This window comes from Scophthalmus maximus, chromosome 10 (assembly GCF_022379125.1).
Source record: "Scophthalmus maximus strain ysfricsl-2021 chromosome 10, ASM2237912v1, whole genome shotgun sequence".
NCBI classification, from domain to species: domain Eukaryota; kingdom Metazoa; phylum Chordata; class Actinopteri; order Pleuronectiformes; family Scophthalmidae; genus Scophthalmus; species Scophthalmus maximus.
In genome coordinates, this window is record NC_061524.1 from 19,102,717 (window position 1) to 19,122,613 (window position 19,897).

The 19,897-nt window shown below is 39.2% G+C and overlaps 2 protein-coding genes across 11 annotated transcripts in view; one reads left to right on the top strand and one right to left on the bottom strand.

The window, feature by feature from the left end:
* Positions 1–547: 547 nt before the first annotated feature.
* Positions 548–10,941, bottom strand: LOC118283979 (polyribonucleotide nucleotidyltransferase 1, mitochondrial). Its single transcript, XM_035606494.2, has 28 exons — positions 10,708–10,941; positions 9,735–9,795; positions 8,962–9,036; positions 8,694–8,799; positions 8,510–8,559; positions 8,309–8,372; positions 8,163–8,210; positions 7,911–8,024; positions 6,411–6,597; positions 6,089–6,140; positions 5,782–5,839; positions 5,575–5,671; positions 5,358–5,460; positions 5,062–5,132; positions 4,219–4,255; positions 4,041–4,107; positions 3,827–3,916; positions 3,588–3,641; positions 3,153–3,262; positions 2,857–2,928; positions 2,649–2,712; positions 2,470–2,553; positions 2,283–2,366; positions 2,040–2,146; positions 1,583–1,638; positions 1,362–1,440; positions 1,221–1,268; positions 548–1,127 (listed from the first exon to the last, which is right to left on the bottom strand). The coding sequence occupies exons 1-28, from the start codon at positions 10,824–10,826 to the stop codon at positions 972–974; spliced, it is 2,313 nt and encodes a 770-aa protein (XP_035462387.1). The 5' UTR covers positions 10,827–10,941; the 3' UTR covers positions 548–971.
* Positions 10,942–12,710: 1,769 nt separating this feature from the next.
* Positions 12,711–19,897, top strand: part of LOC118283566 (girdin) — a 130,486-nt gene continuing 123,299 nt past the window's right edge. For all 10 annotated transcript variants that reach the window (XR_004784587.2, XR_004784586.2, XR_004784588.2 and 7 more), the window contains exons 1-2: positions 12,711–13,377; positions 13,487–13,587. Coding sequence is in view for 4 of the 10 variants with exons in the window: in XM_035605686.2 (XP_035461579.1) it covers positions 13,315–13,377; positions 13,487–13,587 (164 nt within the window). In the remaining 6 variants the exon portion in view is untranslated. The remainder of the gene's footprint in view (positions 13,378–13,486; positions 13,588–19,897) is intronic.

The following is a 19,897-nucleotide window of genomic DNA, read 5'->3' on the forward strand; positions in this document are numbered from 1 at the left end:
GTCGCTGAACAACTGGTTCGGATTTCTCTCTCACTCTGATGTCACAGTTGGACTCTTTTGGGGTAACCCCTCCTGCAATCTGAGAATCTCCACTTTTCTGGTGAAGGTGCATGACATTTCCTACACATTTTGAAATTGGTTGACCAATCACAACAGACATGGCCAGCTGGCCAATCAAAGGATACTGGGGATTATCGGGAGGAGGGGCTAAAAAAAATCCAGGTGTTTTAGACAGAGGGTGAAAAGAGCAGGAGCTAGAATGGACAGTCTGAGAACACTGATGCATTTCTGAACTTTGGAGCATTTAAACCTTTTCAAGTGGTAACCCAAATTAAAATTATGAACGTGCATATGAGCATAATATGTCACCTTTAAATTTAACACTGTTGGCTTTTTGTCAATCTGGCATTGGAATATTGAACCAGAACTAAGTCTGGTTCTTTATGCGTGCATGATATTTTTTGCTATAAGTGACAGAATTTTAAGACTATAAAGCGACCAGTAACTGGTTTATTACCATACATTTTAAAGGAAACACAACATAAAGTGAATATTGAAAGAAAAATTTAATTCATTCTTCCTTTGCCCATATCTTAATCCTGGTAGGGGACACCAAACATGCAAGTCCCACAAGAGGCATATTATCACACATGTAAATAACAAAACCATTGATCAATTGTTGAACTGTGTCTGTTGCGTAAAAGTGGCTAGATGCCTGTGTTGAGAGAAGCTAAAAGGAAATCTAACCCTCTTACAACTGATATTGCTTGTTGAGGTGAAAATAAGACACGTTTGGGCACATCCATTAAAACATAACATAAGCAGGACATGGGGATACATTTTAATTGGGTAACATTTTTCATGTACAACACTGCTTCTATTTGTGACAAAATCTGATGATCTTTCTCTAAACGACTGTTTAAAAAAAAGTCTGGTCAGTTCCACAGAATTAAGCCTGTTGTGTTGGCATGTCACAAATCAGTGCTGGTCATGTGGCTTTTGCTCAACCCCACAGAGATGCTCTGTTTCTCACTCATTGTCTTGACAACAGTTGCAGCAGGAGACTGGAGCACCTTACGTGAAAGTCTCATTCTACCGTCTGTTGGGTCCCGTCCAAAGTACTTGACCTGATGGCAGAATTCCAATTAGAGACAAGCAGCCGAGGATGGAAACGCACGAGGCAAACTTTCACAATGCGGCTTGCAGTTACGGACACATACCTGTATCTGTTGTCCCACCTCTAAACCCAAAGCACTTGGATGTTTGATCTAAAATAGAGGAAAACAAAGAAATTACCTTTTAATAGAATTTTTTTTAACACCCATAGGAACAAAGGGTAATGCAGAGGCCAATTTACTGACCCGTTTGTGGTCCAGTTGTGAGTTGTGCAGCAGGACAGCACTCATGTTGGGATAAAGTTTCACCATCACACCAGTATCCCTGTAGCAGGGGAGGAAAAGATTTCAGGAGTTGTGTGAATGCTGAAGGTCTAATTTACCTATATTTTAATTTCCCAGTGTAATCTATAACAAGCATAACATTCTCTTAGAATGTTTAAACTGAGTGATATGTATTACTTTACCTTATTTCAGTGATGGTGGCTGTGTAGATAGCACCAAACTCCAGCTGCTGTTCTTGCTGCAAAAACAACAAAGAAAATACATACACACTCATGCACATACTCTGTATATGTATGTATAGAGATGTACATATATGGATCTAATACATTTTTTTGTTTGTTTGTTTCTTTTGTATTGTGATATTTAAGTGAATAAACTATATGTGTAGCCCTGACTCTACAAATGTACATAAATACTGTACATGAAGGTGAAAGCACACATACGTGACTGAATATACACACAGAGTAACATGTCTTTCACTGTCTCTAATGTTAGTTGATTTGATTTGTCTTTTTCAGCATAGTAACGGTGACATGTTGCAGGTCCATTCATGATATTTATTATCCACTTCAGATTATGAAATAGCTTGTTTTTTTTAAGGCAGTTATTCAGAGTCTTCTACAACTGGGGGAGACTCACATCATCTTTGCAGATCTCACTGATGAAGTCTTGAGCTTCATTCATAGCTCCAGGCGATGGAGCAAACACAGAGAAAGTCTCCTCATCCACCTGACTAATTGTCACACCTTCAGAAGAAAAACAAAATGTGCAGGAGTTTTAACATCCAGTCAAAGAATTTATATTGTGTAGGAGGAAAGATTAAATGTCATCTTTGGTTAGTTTTACTTTTGATCAACAATCAGTCTCATTTGATGATATTACCTGTTTGAGCTTGTAACCTGCGGAGGTTGTAGCCCCCAGGGCCAACAAAGCGAGCTCGTCTTGAGACAGGCACCCGGACAGTTTCTGAAGACAGAATAAAAGAAAACAATATGTTAAACTTCAAGAATGCCCCCCCTCCTATTCATACATGTGCACATATTTATACATATTCAAATGCCACACCTACCAACAACAGGTCCATTCTCTTTCCTAGTCTCTCTAGGTTTTACTATGCATTTGTTCATAATTTCCAAGATGTCCCTCTTTGCCACTGAAACACAATAACATAGAAACAAGGGCATCAAATCAACTAATTTTTCAACACACACTGTAAAATGCCAAAGTCTCACTGCCATTTGGGATTACCTGTGGCCTGTTGGATAGCCTCCATAACCACCTTCAAAGGCAAACCTGGTATCTTTACATCAGCCTAGAGAGTAAATTAGGAAAAACAACTGGAATGGGTATTGAGAGGCTCACTGTGATATTGTTGATCAAAACTAACTGCTACTAAAATTCATTTCCAGCCCTTTTCAGCTAAAGAGTGAGCAAAAAAGGTTATCAGATGCAGTACCTGTAAAGCAGTAATGCCCCTGTTTGTTCCTGCCAGTTTGAAATCCATGTCTCCGAGGTAATCCTCTATTCCCTGTTTGGAAAATAGTAAACAGCTCTTATTCATCTTCATCTCAACTGGCTTCAAGTTTTTTATTTGCATTGCTTAGCTACACTCTGTCTTTCACTTGTGCTGATAAATCTCTGTAATAGTTTAAGGTCTTGTCCTTGCCTTGTAAATTGCTTTGAGATAATGAAAATTGTAATGCAGCACTATACAAATAAAATTGAATTGAATTAAGGATTGGTCACACATACCAGAATATCAGTGAGTAATCTGTAGTCTTGGATCTCAGTAGGTTTCTCTAGGTTGACCTTGGAGATGAGGCCAATGGCTACACCTGCCACAGGAGAAGAGATGGGCACACCTGGGAGACACAAACTTGGACAAATCAGCTATTATCATATAACTGCACTTAACTAAACAGCTAAATCTATTTATTAATTTCTCAACAGTAGTGTCTGTTTGCTTTGACTTGCATGACAAGAAGCTGTCAAAAAGTCTCTGTGGTAGAACATTCAATATTTTTTGCATTGTTGAATTGTTTGTCGCGAGTATTTATTAGGCACTATAAAGAGTCTTGAAAATGAACAGCAGATATTCATTCATTCATATATTATGCATGAATCATATATTATTTTCAAAATTTTAACTGAAGTTGAAATTTTACAGCAGGTATCAATTTCTGCTACCTGCATCCATTAGTGCAAGGCTGCCTCCACATGCTGAAGCCATCGAGGAGGATCCTGAGAGGAGATAGAGATAGAGGTGGAAATAGAGAGGTGTGTGTGTATGTGTGTGTGTGTGTGGGGGGGGTAGACATTCAGACATTTTAACTGTTCATGACTTAGACATTCTGCTTGACAGTGTTCACATTTCTTGTGCTGACTGCATTGCTTTAACACTATAAAAATTGGGTCACCACACTCACCGTTTGACTCTAAGACCTCAGCAGTGACCCTGATAGTGAATGGAAAGTCTTTAGGAATGACTGGTCTCAGAGCCTTCTCAGCCAAGGCCCCTAGGAATACACAACCATGATCAAATACAAAGGCATTCACATCCTTCTACACACAGTCTCTGTACATACGATTCTTAATAGATATGTATGGTTAGCAGTCAAAGATGTAAATTCTAATACAAACCATGACCAAGCTCTCTCCTCTTGAGGCCTCCCATCTTTCCAATTTCATTGGTTGCATATGGAGGGAACTGAATTTAAAGACAACATTGATTGTAAATTCACTTTGAAAGGAAGTAGAATCATATCCAATAATCAATGCTACTTAACATCTGTAAAAAAAAAAAGAAGGTTTTACTCACCTCATAATGAAGCATGAAGTTTTTGTCTTTGATTCCACTACAGATTTTTTTTAAAGAATGAAATTCAATTCAATTCAATTTTATTTGTATAGCGCCATATCACAACTTACATTGTCTCAAGGCACTTTACATAGTGAGGTCAATATTACAATATTACAGGGAAAACCCAACAAATCCCACAATGAGCAAAGCACTTGGCGACGGTGGAGAGAAAAAACTCCCTTTTAACAGGAAGAAATGGGTTAAATTGTCTTAATGGTTAATTTTACACTGTACAGATAATTCAAGATGGGTTTGTCACACAGGACAATACTCATCCAGATATGTCAGGAAAGTACCAAAAAGGTATCCTGGCATAATGTGTATTGTCTGGGACCTCCCGGTTCATTTTCGATTTCCAAAAGGCACGGTGTGAAAATGTGAACAGAATAGAGCAGAGAAAAGATGCCTGTAATGATGATTCCACAATGTCTGTGAACGAGTATTGTCATTTTCTGTGGGAGAAATTTGAAAATATCGGGTACTTTAAGTCAAATGCTCGTTCATGGAATAAAACCCGGCCATTTTCAGATAATCGGTTGTGATCGGACCTGCAAGTTTTCTGCCGGAGGAAATCAGTTCCCAATGGAGGGGATCTAGACAACGAACGACCCTCATCTGGCGTCCCATCTGAAAAGTTTTACTGTCGCTGTGAAGGACAATGGGACAGACCTGACACCATCCCCCATGACGTCACCTCACGCCAGCACCTGATCACCAGCACCTGATCACCAGCACCACCTCCCCCACCACAGCCTCTCCAAAACGTCCCACCTCTGCTTAGAAAATGAGTGATCATTTTACCTCAAAGCTGTGGTGATGACATCTGCCTTGATACTGGATTCCAGCGAATCAAATGTGACACTGCACAGCACCTAAAGGAAAGAGGAGAATGACAACTGAGCTATCTATTTTAACAGACGTTAATGGCTTCTTTCTAGCAAAACAATCACTTGACTATGAAATCAGAACAAAGAATTTTAATGCCCTCCCTCCTACTGGCGTTGCACTAAGTATAATATTTGCCGCCAAAGCATTCCTTCCTTTTTTAATGTTTCATATTTAAATAAGATTTTTGTGGTCTTCAGATTCTTACACACCTGTGTTTGTCCTCTCTGAAACAGGGCAGAGCCATGGAGCGGCTGAAACAGGTCTCTGTCGCAGGAAATTTTCCTTAAAGCAGTCAATTCTCTTCCATCACACCTTAACAAATACAGACAACAAACATTGATATTATACACATACAATGTTTGCATCACTTACAAAGGCACAATATGTCATGGGAGTATCCATTCATTCACCATGATCCATGCTTACCTCCTGTACTCATTAAGCACTAAATTGCGGAAGATTTCTTTGCTCACAATGTTGAAGGAGTCAATGACTTCAAAGTGCTCAGCATGAGGGAATTTTTCTAGTTAAGACAAAACTTAAATGTTAAAGACCGTCATGCTTTCTTAGAGCTGCAACATTATTTGAAACACTTCAAATTTCCATGTAGCATAAATACTGAGTTTGACCCACCTTTTAGGTCCTCTTCTGTATCTAAACGAATTTTGTTGATAGCTTCATCTCTAGAAATCTAAGAAAATATTCTTACTTTATTGATCAACAAACAAGGCTTTCTTCTAAAGTGCATAAACCTTCCCATAACGAGCACAGACTAAATTATTCTGGCTGCTTTGATTATAACAATAGTTTTACTTTACAACACAACAGAAACAGAAAAAGAATCATTTCAACACTAACTGGGTCACATTAGTTGCCAAGAGACAGCTAGTTTATATACAAATTTTGGATCAATATATGGGGGAAAGAGGTCCAACTTTACCTTGTCATGCATGAAATCAGTGAATACTGCATATATCCTCTCAGAAGCTAATCTGTAAAGACGAAATAGAAAAAAAGGATTTTACTTTACATTTAAAACAAGTTGAATCCCATTTTTGCCAGTTCTGAGTGATCAAGTTCAGACAATGCTTCATCAAGTAAATAAATAACTGAAAAATGGTTTTATCCCCAAAAATATCCTGAAATGCATTTTGTTTCATTTTAGATATTACATCTTAATACAGTTTTAAATGCTTTGAATTACATTTGTATCACCTTCATCACTCTGAAACATTGGAAAAGAGCTGCATAATTGGTCTTACTGCCGAACATGTTCCACCATGTCAGTCGGGGTTGAGAAGTCCTTGACTGGGGTACGCTTGGTGACCTTTTGTTCTCGCGCCAGCTGCTGGATTGCATGTATGATCTGCTGGGTGTGTTTGACTCCCACCTTCACCGCATGGCAGAAGTGCTGCTGCAGCACATTCTCAGCTGACGCCTCTATCATCACTGGCAGACAGTGTCACATTGGGAACATATTTACAATTGTAAGGGGGGAGGGAATATCTGATCATCCCACATGATATTGTGACTGAGGGAAAGCACCTAAAGTAATTACGTATTTAAAAAATGACGGTTATCATCACTTTAACAACAACAAGGTATGACGCATTTTCTTATGATGGTGTAATATTAATGATTTAAGATTTAAGCAGCACTGAAGGGCCCTTGCAACTTTGTGCAAGTTGAGGGGGTGGTGCAGATGTCATGCCGTTAACAAAGAACAACACAAATCTGAACCAATATGATCTTTGGATTCTGCACAAAGGAGCAGACTGTTCTGCTGTGTGAATGGATCATGCACAAGGAGGTGAGACATGGATTCTAATTCTTTAACTAGAGGTACAAATGAAATGGCAGAAAGAGACAAAGATACCAGCAATATCAGAAATCACAGTAGTAGTGCTGAATGATAAATTGTCTTTAAACCTATATGAATTTGCACCATAAACACATGGCAAATGACTGGGAGAAACTGAACGAATAAGTAAAATAACTTTATTTAGGGATGGGTACCAAAATCTGATATTAAACAGGCCTTAGAAGAGAGATCTAGAATTGATAAGCTCCTTACTTACTTTCTCTTCCTCTATCTCTCTGATAGGTTTATTTTATTTTTTTCAACTTAATGACAGCCTCCTTCACTTGCATCAACATCTCTTTAGATCTCATATTGAGAATTCCACCGAACACCTACCAAATGCAAATTCAACATTTAAACTCCAGACCTTTTATCTGCTTAATTTGTCTGGGTATAATGAGGGAATACACGTGGCCACGAAACTGCTTGTCAGTGCAACTACTTCTGAGTCTCTGAAAATGGAGGGACTATGAATAAAATGGCTGTAATTCTTTAAAGGTTAAAGCCATATTTTTGTTAAACCCATTGAATTAAACCTTAAAGCCTACACTTCAATCACATCTCGACAGCTTTATTTTGTGGTAGTGTGCAGACACAAAATTACAAAAATGTTGTCACTGTCCAAATACTTAATACAAAAATTCAAAATTGTGGATTTCCTGGTAAACCAAGTCTTGGCCTGATATATCTGCCAACCAAATTTCATGAATCTAGGTGAAACATACTGTGAGAGGTTTGTTCTGCGACTGAACTTTGAGCTGTTGTAATTTTATGGTATTATGATATTTTAATGTTAATGTAAAGTATTAATACTAAATTACTATTTGTGCTTAGTGAAAGTGTTTTCAGTAAACAAACCCCTTAGCTTCAGCTGGGAGCTTTATCGTGTCTGCCAACTTACCAACTTGACTGCTCGGGGCTCCAGCCACAATCAGGTTAAGACTACTGGAAGTCATTTCTACCCTGGTGGGATTGATCAACAGCTGTCCATCTACCATGCCCACACGCACGGCACCTTTAAAAACACAAAGGCACAAGTAGCCCCAAGTTGGACTTAAAGAAGAGTACAATAATACCCCAGTAACTAAAATTGAACAGGATTTAGGGTCACTAAAATATTTGGATAGGCATAAAAAGGTTGTGTGTTCCTCACCAATGGGTCCATCCCAAGGGATGTCAGAAAGTGCCAGAGCAGCGGAAGCTTTAAGGAAAGAAAGAAAGAAATATTGTTTTAGCTAATAATCTAAAAAAACAAAAGTATGCTCTTTTGAAAACATAGATGAATGAGTTTGAACTCACCTGCATTTATAGCAAGCACATCTGGATCATTGACACCATCAACTGCTAGCAGATTACAAAGGATCTTCAGGAGACATGAACGTATAAAAAAGCTGACACAAAGTTGGGGACAGATTCACATTATATCTTTTTTTTTCACAAATGCAAAAAAGGCAAAAATATAATAATGTAATGGTGAAAGCACTTTCAATCAGAACTCACCTGTGTGTCGTAAAAGTAACCAGGGGGGAAAAGTGGTCTAATCGACCTGTCTGAGGACCAGGAACATGAGGAATTGGTCAAACTACTCAAGTCTACTACTCAAGAAATTCACACTACAACAGCAGTACACAGACCTGCTGCATCAAAGGTACAAATATAATAAGACACATTCATATCAACTTACCTATTAGTCTGCTGGTGAGGATGTCATTGTCGGTGGTGCCCAGCTCTCGCCTCAAGTAGTTTGTGGGGATTCGTCCTGCAGCAGCTGCTTTCTGCCTGTAGTCCACCTGTCAATCGCAGACAAGACACAAACTTTGTGCAAAATCGTCTTATCCATAAGCAAATCTTAGTCCAGGAAGACTGAGTTACAAATGACTCGTGGTGTCAGACTGGATAATACTTTCTATCTCTACCAAATCTATTTTGGCAACATTGTTGGGAGAACGTACCACAAGAGGCATGAACTGAGATGGAGAAGGCTTGGTCTTGCTTACAGCAGTCGCCATCACAGAGGTATCCCCCAACTTTAGACAGAGAAAATGATGGGACGGGTTATATATATTAATACAACACACCTAATAACCAACATCTACGACTGACCAGTTAGTCCTACAGTACACTTTATATCTCTTCATGAAGAAGTCTGCACTACACTTTAGGTATCAGCCACGTGCATTTTTTTGTGGAAAAGGCTTTACATAAGATTACATGAGCTCAATTATACAAAGTTACTGGATTTCCAGCTTGGCAAATTGTTCAAAGTGCCCAAAGGCTGCATAGGTCCTTTAGTCCCATACCATGTTTCAACTGGTTGGCGTTAATTTGATCAACTACAAATTTGTATGGCAATATACAAATGTCATGTACAACACTGACCCAAATAAGAGCCTATTAGAATCGGGTTGTGCATTATCAACTGGCTTGTCAAACTGTTTTTCAGTGGTGCTGGAAATGTACATGACGCATATTCCTACATGCATTTTTGTTAAACCAAACTTCCACAAACAAAGGATCAGAAGTAATTTTGCACAAGCTCCCAAATGGGTTAATCTAACTATTGAGACACAACATTATAAATGTGTAGTGTACACGATAACAAATTAAACAATCATCCGAAAACTCAGAAAAGTCTGTGTAACTTTATATTAGATCATATGTAGGAATGTTTCTTAATTCTTACACAAAGCACTTGTTTGTTGCAAATATTGACTTTCTTCTGTACCTGTATTACAGCTGATCCATCAGCGAACCGGGCATACTTCCCAGAAGAAATCTCAAGTTTCCTACAAAACATAAAAATATAGGAGACACAAACCACTCACATGTTTACATCCAATATCTAAAGTTGTATACATTTTAAAGTATGAATAAGTAAAAACAACCTGTGCACCAAACAGACATATATGACATTCTTGACAAGTCAATGGTAGATGGAATGCATTTATATAGGGCTTTTTTTAGTCTTATTGACCACTCAAAGTGCTTTACAGAACAAGTTACATTCACCCATTCATACACACAATCATACAGCTGTTTTCTATCACACATGCATACACTGTCGGTAAAGCCGACAGGGGCAATTGAGGATTATGTGTCCTGCCCAGGGACACTTCAGCACGCAGACTGGAGGAGCTGGGGATCGAACCATCGACTGGTTAGTAGACAACCCTCTCCTTCTCCTGAGACACAGACACTTTTTTTCACGAACTTCAAAAAATTGACAAAATATAAACAGTAATTTTTGCATGTGTCAAAGTCTTAATAGTGGCACAGTAAATATTACAGGGATAAAGGGTATAATTGATTCAGAAGACAACAAAACAAATGTAAATCTCAAGCTTGTAGAGTGACACTCATAGTCCTCTGAGTTAGAAGGCAGAAAAAGAATCTCAGAACTAGAAGCAAAGAGGACCAAGAACTGAAAGAGTGTTAGCAGGCTGCAAAAAGTGTTTGACAGCACGGCCAAGCATGGTTACAAAGCGCTGACCTTAAAGTTTTAGTTCATGTAGTATAAAATAACAGCTCATTTACAAATTGAGAAGGGGTCGTTTTAAAGTTATGTCTGCTGCAAGGGTTGATCGACAAAATTATCAAAATATGCACACCGGTGTATGTAATCTGAGTTTAAGGGAAAACACATGGTTTGTTTGTTAACAGCTCTTGGAAGAAACAAGAAGCTTGTAAAGTCAACTCACTTTTCCCCAAGGTCCACTTCCAATCTTCTTAGCTTAGCGTGGCTGTTGTACACACTTTGATGACATAACCGGACATGAAGGCGGGCAAACGAAAGCCGCAGTCGGAGCAAGTCCCTCATGTCTACAAACCAAGAACACAAAACTACCAAATGATCCGGTGCCTTTACAGTTTATATCTGCGTGCGGGGGCTTCCATGACAGTCCATCACGTGTACGGAAAGACGTTGTAGAGCCGCGCTATCTGATTGGACTGACCGAGGAGATGGTGTAATATCAAAAGTGTCCGTACCATCCGTACAACCCAACACACATTCGTTCCGCTACACGTTACCATTACTCGGAATATTATTTTTTACGGGAACTTTTCTCGATTGAATTAGCTCTTCGCACAAGTATTTTCAAGGCACTTCACATAGTAATGGAGACGCCTTACAATATTGTAGAGAGAAACGTAGTCCCCACAGTGGTGACAGTGGAGAGAAAAATAAACCATTTAAATTGTACAATAATAGTGATACTTATAGATGTAATTATCGTATTCAAACAACTGCGATAATACCAACACCAACTGAAAGTAGTAATTACGATAGTAATGATATAATAATAATAATAATAATAATAATAATAATAATAATAATTATAATAAATAATAGGTAACAATATCAAAAGTTGAGTAGTAGTGTCAAATCTTGAACCTGGTGCTCCAGAGTCAGAGATACCAACAGAATGAGGACAGGGAGAAAGGACGCTATCTTTCATAATGAACACACAAGATTTTCAAAATCCATTTGAAATATTACAATAATTATCTAACAGAAACAAGACCTTCAGTACTTGTCTTTAATTATACAACTTTTTTATAACATAATCACAACATATCAATAAAATCTAAACCTTTGATTTCAAAAATAAAACTCAAGCATTACAAACAATCTAAACAAAATCAATATGTGCATAAAATATGTATACCTACTATAAAAGCCTATCACAGTGTCCTGAAGCCCAAACTATCTTTTTGAAATATTCTGTTTTGGCCAATTTACACAGCAAAACCCAAAGAAGTTCCAGATTGTACAATACAAAGAAAAGCCGCAAAGCCTCACACTAGAGAAACTAGAGGGAATTTTCTTTTAGCATCTTTGTTTAGAAACTGACTTAAATAATTGATCATCTATTGAGATGGTTGCTAGATAGGATATTATACATAAAATCCATCTGGACCTCTTGAGTTAACTGCTCAATGTCATTTTTCAAGCAAAATACCAAAATGTGATGGCTGCAGGATCTTAAACTTGAGGATTTCATGCTTTATTTTGTATAGTATTATTATGATGAGTATTTTCTCTGTTTTCTGATGGTTAACAGATCACATCAATAAAAGAGGAAATAGCTAGCAATAATTTTGAGTTGCAACTTTATAGTGACAAGTAAAAATAGTAAAAATAGACAAATGCATTTCCCACATAGAGAAGTGCATTATGTCAGCTTCATGAGTCTAATGTAATTCACTGGATAGTACTATTTTTACATATACATTTTGAAAGAGCTCTCACTGTAATTTTTTACTATACCTTACAGTAACCCCACTAGGTGTCAGTAGCTTACTTGCCTTGAGTGTATAACGCACTGTATAATGTAGGTTAAAAACAGACAAATTGTAGGCATGGGTTGCAAGTTTTTATACTTGTCAAGTAATAAAAGTGAAAGTAAAAAAATTTTGCAACTGTATACCATATCACTAGAGTTATTCTAAACTTGTTTTCCATCCCATTTATGGATGTATCATTCCTTAAAAGCCCCTTTCTTCTTTCCCACACAGCTCTTTCAAATAAACGAGTTGCAATTTATGAAAAAAATGTTTACTGACAGCCTCACTGACACTTAAAAATACATTTTAATAGAAAGGGACGTTTTGAGCAATGCCCCTTTTTTCTTTCAGAGCCAAAGAGGCGGAGGGAGCAGCACAGCAGTGGGGGAGGCGGTCCTCCATTCATCCTCTCAATTCCCTCCCTGTTCAATTCTATGCAGCATTTGAACAGAGGCGGACGTGCGGACGATACAAGTAACCGGTCACAAATTACTCAACAATTTTTATGCGGAGTGAAATAAACCTCTGGATTTTTCCGGACTGGAGATTTTCTTTTATTTAATCGTGCCGGTGGAATGTTTGTCTTTAGATGTTCTTCTGTTAGCTGAGATGTTTTGCTAGTAACGGTCCTTTTTCCATAGTAAGCCATAGCCTACCTGGCACGGCTCTCGTAGTCTGTATGTAGATTGGACAGAAAAATTGGACAACACCCTTAATTCCGGGGTTTTTATCAAGGAAAATGTGAGTTATTTTGCTCTCCACGAGGAACACAAAGCCTCGTCGTGTCTGTCATCTGAAACAGCTGGGTCGTGTCGAGAAGATTTGTGGATTAACGCCCCCCTCCCCCCCGAAGAAACCCCGGACGCGTGTTCTGTGGCCTTCATCCAAAATGAGCGTCGATTTAACTGAATAAGCTACATAAGTGGAGTATAAACAAACACCCATTTCCCGGGCACTGCGCCGTGTTTTTCCCCCCTCCATTTCTGCTTAAATAAGCGGTGCCAGTTGCTCTGGAAAATATGGAAGGCGAGGTTTTCACCCCTTTGCTGGAGCAGTTCATGCTGACGCCTCTGGTCTGTTGGGTAAGATCCCTAATTAACCACTCAAATGTGATTAAACACCCCCAACCCGTGAAAGCGTTTCTTTTAACTGTGTATAGGTTACCTTAACACCTTCTTGTTTTGTTTTCAGGTGAAGACAGTTGGCCAGCCGACAGTGACCAATGGCACTAATTTATCGGAATATATTGAATTAGTGGATGGGATTTACCTAAACGAGATAATGCTGGAGATGTAAGTAATCTGACACGCATTCAGAAATGATCCAGGCCAATCCATCTGTCCCCTACATTTGCCAGCCACCACAGTGTAAAAGGATTTGCCAAATAAGTGCATGCCTACTGACTGTATGCATGGGTTTTCAAACTCACCATGTTAATAGACACATTTAGCCTCAAAAACATAATACAGTTGCCACTTTCAATAGTTAGATATAGAGTATATAGGCTTATGTGTGTAGTTGGGGCCTCTTTTTGTGAGCAAATCAAGCAGTTCCTAAAGGACTGCAAACTCTGTCCAGCTCCTGAATTGAAATGCATGTGCACAGAGGGACTTTGTAATGGGGGCAATGTTCACACTGACAGAAATATTTGCAGCTATTGTTAGTATCCTCCAGATCTGTGCAGATTGTCTACAAGCCTCTGTGGTGGAAGGAGGCAGCAAGCTGTTCCACATCTTACCATTGCTCTGTTTTATTTTTCACATTACATTGTCATCTGCATCCGACTGGGAGACATCCTGCCCTTGGACATTGCAGTGCTCACGTTTCATGTTGATGTGGCTAGTACACACACTTTGTTTTATTTTATTCAATTAAGAGTAAAGTGGATGCTATAGCAGTTCTCCTGGTTGTGAGACATGGTGGCTGCTGGATGAGGCTGTGGCATCAGCTGTCCAATCTGAGTTTCCAGTCACTGCCTAATATTAGATGTCGGCAGGGAAAGCATTTATCCTTTTCTTTGTCTAGCTCAAGACAAAGTCAGGGCTCCAGACAAAAACAATATCTAGGAGCCAAAATATATCGATGTCAGAGTACGATGTCTAATGTCTCCCTTACCCTTTCTTTCCCCTCTGTACTGTCTGCCTTTGTCTGCCCTCATCCCATAGTATGCACAATGTATTCTTTGCACAGTATGAGCCATGTCCAATATGCTTCAATTCGTCTTGTTACCATAAATACATAAATATAAAAAATACTAAAATTAGCACTTGAAGCTGTTTTTGCCTATTTTACAAATGTTTATGTAATCTATTGATTCTTGCACTTTTAGTTTACGCATTTATTTTCATGGCCAACTATATGGTTAGCTACATTTAACTAATGAATTAAAACTCTGTTGAACAAAATTACATTGATATAGCCTAAATGAACCACATAATACCAAGTTATAAAATTAAACAGGATTTTAAACCCTCCTCCTGGTGTTGCGCAATAGCGACTGGAGACAAACACGGCGGCGGATGAGACAACGTTAGAGCGGCTGCTGTCTGTGCTGCTGGATGACCTGGAGTTTTTATCCCAGTAAAGTTTAACTTCATGTGGCGGTGTCTTTGATTTGTTTTCTATTTGATGCAGTTTCCTAACCGCTTCCTTCCTTCTCCTCCTCTGATACCACTTGTCTTCCTGATTTTAGGCTGGTAACATTACAGACCAACAATGTATGAAACCGAAACCAAACCCTATCACGCAGGGCAGGTAGATGCAGACGAGATGAGAGTTTAGCAACACAAAAGAAATATATGGCCATTTCTTTTTTAATTATTTATTTATATGTATTGTATAAGCAGGAAAAAACTGGTTGTAAAATCAAAAAATTGTCAGCATTAGCCTACCTCTTGCTTTTTTTCCCGATTTGCGCGAACTCCAGAATTTGTCGGCCAGCGGAAATCAGGGCTAAATCCGTGAAACGTGACCTCCAAATGAGCATTCAACCAAGCTTTCTTCAAGTGGAAATGTGATTTTCACTTCTTTAGAGGTTATACTGTGTTGCACTTGAATTTAATTTACAACTTCTTGTATCAACTTGCATTTCATATCCAAAGGTTAGTTTGGCAGATTTGTATGGATATGTTGAAGCTGGTATTCTTTGTATTTCCATCTGTGCAGGGTTTACTTCAGTAGGTAATTTGAATTGCGTCAAGAAGGATTAAGCTATAGTTGTGTTGAATGAGGAGTTGATTAACCCGATTCGCTGTTTCCTGTCTCTGGTTGGTGTTGTTACTTCTTTCTTCTTCCTCTGTCCTCGACCTCCTGCTGCTTGGCTGTATCATTCTTGCATGTTATCTACCAGTGTTTCCTCTAGGATTTTTTTCCCTAGCTTAGACGTTACGTCAGTGTTTAGCTTAGTGCTAGCATGCACGTAACGTTACGTTGATGCGATCTTTTGGGAACCGATAAGCAGAAGCAAAATGTAACTTTTTCTCACGGGTACCCAATAACACTACTCTGTCCTTGCTCGTCTCTTTCCCTCCTTCTCCTCGGTAGTGCTTCGCCCAAAGATTCTACATAGCTATGTCATTGTTTCTTGTCATGTCAAAATAAAAGTCCTCACAGATTCGTGTAATTTCGACTTCCTGACATTTCCTAAAATCCTCTAAATGGACGTAGAGAAAATCCTGCCTCCCCTCAGATTTTGACAACCTTCACACACCTCTCTACCCATGCTTGTTTTTCATCCTCCCACTTATTCAGACTGCTTGTAGACTCTTAAGAGAAATCCTTCAAAACAGTGTTTTTTATTGAGGCCATGCAGGTTTAGTTTGACAAGTGTGTCTTTCTCCTCCACACACAGCCTCTTAAAAACAGTGAACCATTCAGCAGTATTTTCCACTGTGGGACATTGTGTAGTGGAAAGCAATTGGAGAGGAGAGGGGAAGGTTGGAGGAGTGAGCGTGAAAGTACGTAAGTGTAACATGCAAAAGACAATTTCAAGACCATGGGTTTGCCAAGCCACATGGCTGCTCCTTATCCTTCATATTAAGAATAAAATGTTTGAACAAATACCGAGAGAGATTTCTGTCTCCAAGTACATTTAATGTGCTTGATTGGGAATTTTCTGGATTTGGTTGACTGCTCCTACAGGGAACAGCCAGCGTTGAGCTGAAATGAACTGTGTGGCTTAATGGTCGCCTGACAGGATGTCAGGGATTGCCAGTCAGCGCCATTTCTCTCTCTCTCTCTCTCTCTCTCTCTCTCTCTCTCAGCGCGGGCGCTTCTGCAGGACTTCTGTGTCTGCGTGGGTGTTAGTATACTTGCGGGTGTCTTTGTTTTCTGCCCCCTGTGTATTTGATATTGGACAGAAGCAGCTGTTGGTAGTTGTCTTGCCCAGCTACCCTCCCACACAGAAGGCCTTCAGTATTGGTCAGATGTTATGTTGGTGAGATGACTCTTTGTTTGCCTCTCTCACTAAACCAGAAGCTAGTTAAACTCCAGCAGGCTTAGATAAAATAAATTGCATGTATCATTAGCTAAAACGTATTGTTAGAGCCCATGCATTTAAACTTTGCTGCTATTTGTAGGGAGTTTTGGATAGCGAAACCCATCAAACACATGTACTGTATCTTTTTTCCCTAGTCCTACAATTTTTTTCAAAACCGTCACATGAATTGATGCATTATCCATAGGCTGTTCAAATTTTAAACTGCTGGTTGCCTGGAAGAATTAAATGGCTGTTAAGTCATGTCTCCCTCTCTCCCTCCCTCCCTCCCTTCCTTCATCTACTTCTGACACTGTTACTCTCATTACAGATGGGTTTTCCAACTTCCTCGAAATACTGTAAACAGTAATTAACAGGGTTAGTATTCTCTCCCATTTTGGGCTCCCATAATCTCACTGACATTTGCATTTTCTCCTTGCTCTCTCTGTTCTGATGTCCATTGTTGTTATTTAGGAAAAATGTTCAGTGCAGCCAAGAAATACGCTTATCTTCTAGAGTGGATAATAAAACTACACATGATAGTAGATGAACATCAGCATGGGGCAATGTATTGCACAAATGAAAATTTGACTATTTAACTTTACATTTTTCTCTTTCTCTCTGGCTCTGGCTGTCACTTAGAAACACACATAGCAGACCGGCTAGGAGCAGTTTTCATCAAGAGAGTTTGGGATAGCACAGAGAGAGAAAAAGAGACCCCAGGATTATCTAACGGTTTGCTGACACCCAGATGGCGCCATGTCCCACCTTCCAGCCCCCTTGTCGCTGACATTTCCCAGCCAATACGATTGCCCCTCAGTTCTGTCAAACCCAGAGCTGGCCCTAGCCTATATGGGGCCCTAAGCAGAATTTGATTTGGTTGGCCCCCAACGCCACTAATACTATTGTCAATGCTTGATCGCACACCTTCTGTAAATCTAACACACCCATTATCAATTAAATTAGTTGTAGCTGTGTTGCTTACACTATACCAATGTCGGCCTTTATGTGTCTATGTTGTTTAATGTTAAAACTCACAATAGTGGTCCAGTGTTAATTTACTCTTTAATATTCAAAGTGATACAGTATTGAGTGGAATCTAGCTGTTGTTATATTTCCTGAGCTAATGGTATTCTGGCTAATGTTAGCTGAAGATACCTTGACTGAACTTAAGGCTTTTTTGATGGCTATCTAGCCGGTGAATGTTTATTGTAAAACATTAAAATAGTCAGGCATGTCCTTTTTTGTGACATTGTCTTTATCTTTAACTTTAAACGCTACTGCCTTTTCCATCTTGTCTGACTGACTATGGCTGTATCGTGCCTATAGCTACATTGGACATTGAGCCCCCCCTGGTGGTCAGGGGCCCCTAAGCAGCCGCTTAGTTCGGTGTTGTGATCATAGTGTTGTGATGTGTGGTCTGCACCGTTTGTTTTGTTTTTAACATTCAGAGCCAGGGCCAGGGGCGATTCTAGGATCAGAGCTTTAGGGAGGTACCCACTAGGTACCCATAGTGTATTATTTTGACCATGTTTAAGCTCGTCAAACACGAACTTGCGTAAAAAAACCCACCTCACTTTTTTTAGGTGTGCTTTGACTAATTTTAGGGGTGCTTGAGCACCCCTAAAAACGGGCTAGATACGCCCCTGGCTGTGCCTAAAAAACAGATTGCTTACTGCCCCTCTAAAGAAATATATCGGAATTTATCATCTTCACCATCTTCAGCATTTGTAAGGAAACACAGTAGATATTATTCCAATACAAATTACACATTTTGTTTTTCGATGGACTGCAGCTTCCATTGATAATTTGGGGGCATGCCAATAGGAGTTTTTTTTTTACCTCAATTTAAGAAAGAACCTGATGTTTATTTGAAACTGAAGTGTTACCAGAGACAAGTGGTTATTTCTATTTTTCCATTCTTTATATTTGATTATAATGGATCTGCCCCCATACTGTTAATTTACTTTTGCTGCTGTTTGCTGTTAATGAAAAGGCAACTCTTCCTCTGTTTCATGTTACAGGCCATTTGGTGGCTCGGGGCAATATTATGTTTGTTCCTTGGAAGATTTCAGTTGTGAAATCCATCCAACAGGATGTCTTGAGTTTCATTAACAGTGTCTTCACAACTGCCACATCTTGCCTTTTTAAGCTTACTTTATTTAGAAGCTTCCATTGTCATGGTTGGAGTTATTGAAAAGAGACTCAAGAATGCAGTTTCAGTGGGATCTTAATCTCAAAGTACAGCTCAAACAGCTCAGCCTGTCAGCTAATACTTATATATAAAAAAATTATTTTTAATTGGTTGCTGAGTTAGTTCTATGTAAATATTTTATTTGAAATTAGACTTAAATCTGAGTTATCTGCCTCTAAAGAGTATAGAAAAAATTTACAACTTGATTTGATGTTTGTCAATGATGAGTGTTTGTGAGTGGATGAGTGCTCATGTTGGTGTCAACCTGTTTATATTAAGATATTACAGAAACAAATTTGGAGAATAATTCTGAAATGAACTGTTAACCATGGCACTGTAGCTAAATAAGAGCTCATCCTCCTGATATTCCTCTTACCGCGTGCGTGCGTGCATGTGTTTTAAATGGAGGCATAAACATACTCCTCCTGCTGTGTTTGGACAGTACTATTCCTGTGCTCTGTCCCTAGCACGTGGCCAAATGTTGCATGAATTCTCTCTTTGTGTGTGTGCATTTAGCCTTGTGTGTGTGGCGGGGGGCGCATGTGCATGGTTGGCCCCGCTGACTGTAATGTAGCCTGTCATATATAGGTTAACACTACTCCCAAACCTACCCGGCCTAGCAAAGCCAGGAGATGGGAGGAGAAAGCGCATACCCCCAGGCTCCACACAAGGCTGCAGTGCCCAGTGCCCATCAAAGGCATCGGCTAATTGACTGGCCGTCTGCCTTGCTGGCTGTTTGCTGGCTTTTTGACTGTCTGTCTGTCGCTCTGAGTTTCCTTTATCAGCAGGAACAGGGAATATGTTTTTGACTACTGTTACTGTATTAAGTCCCTGTATTAAAATTGGCCTGTTTCGTCCTATTGCTTGTTTGTGTGGAATTTAGAGATGGAGTCAGAGGTACTAGAGGGGAAATTTATAGTGTTGTCATGGTCTT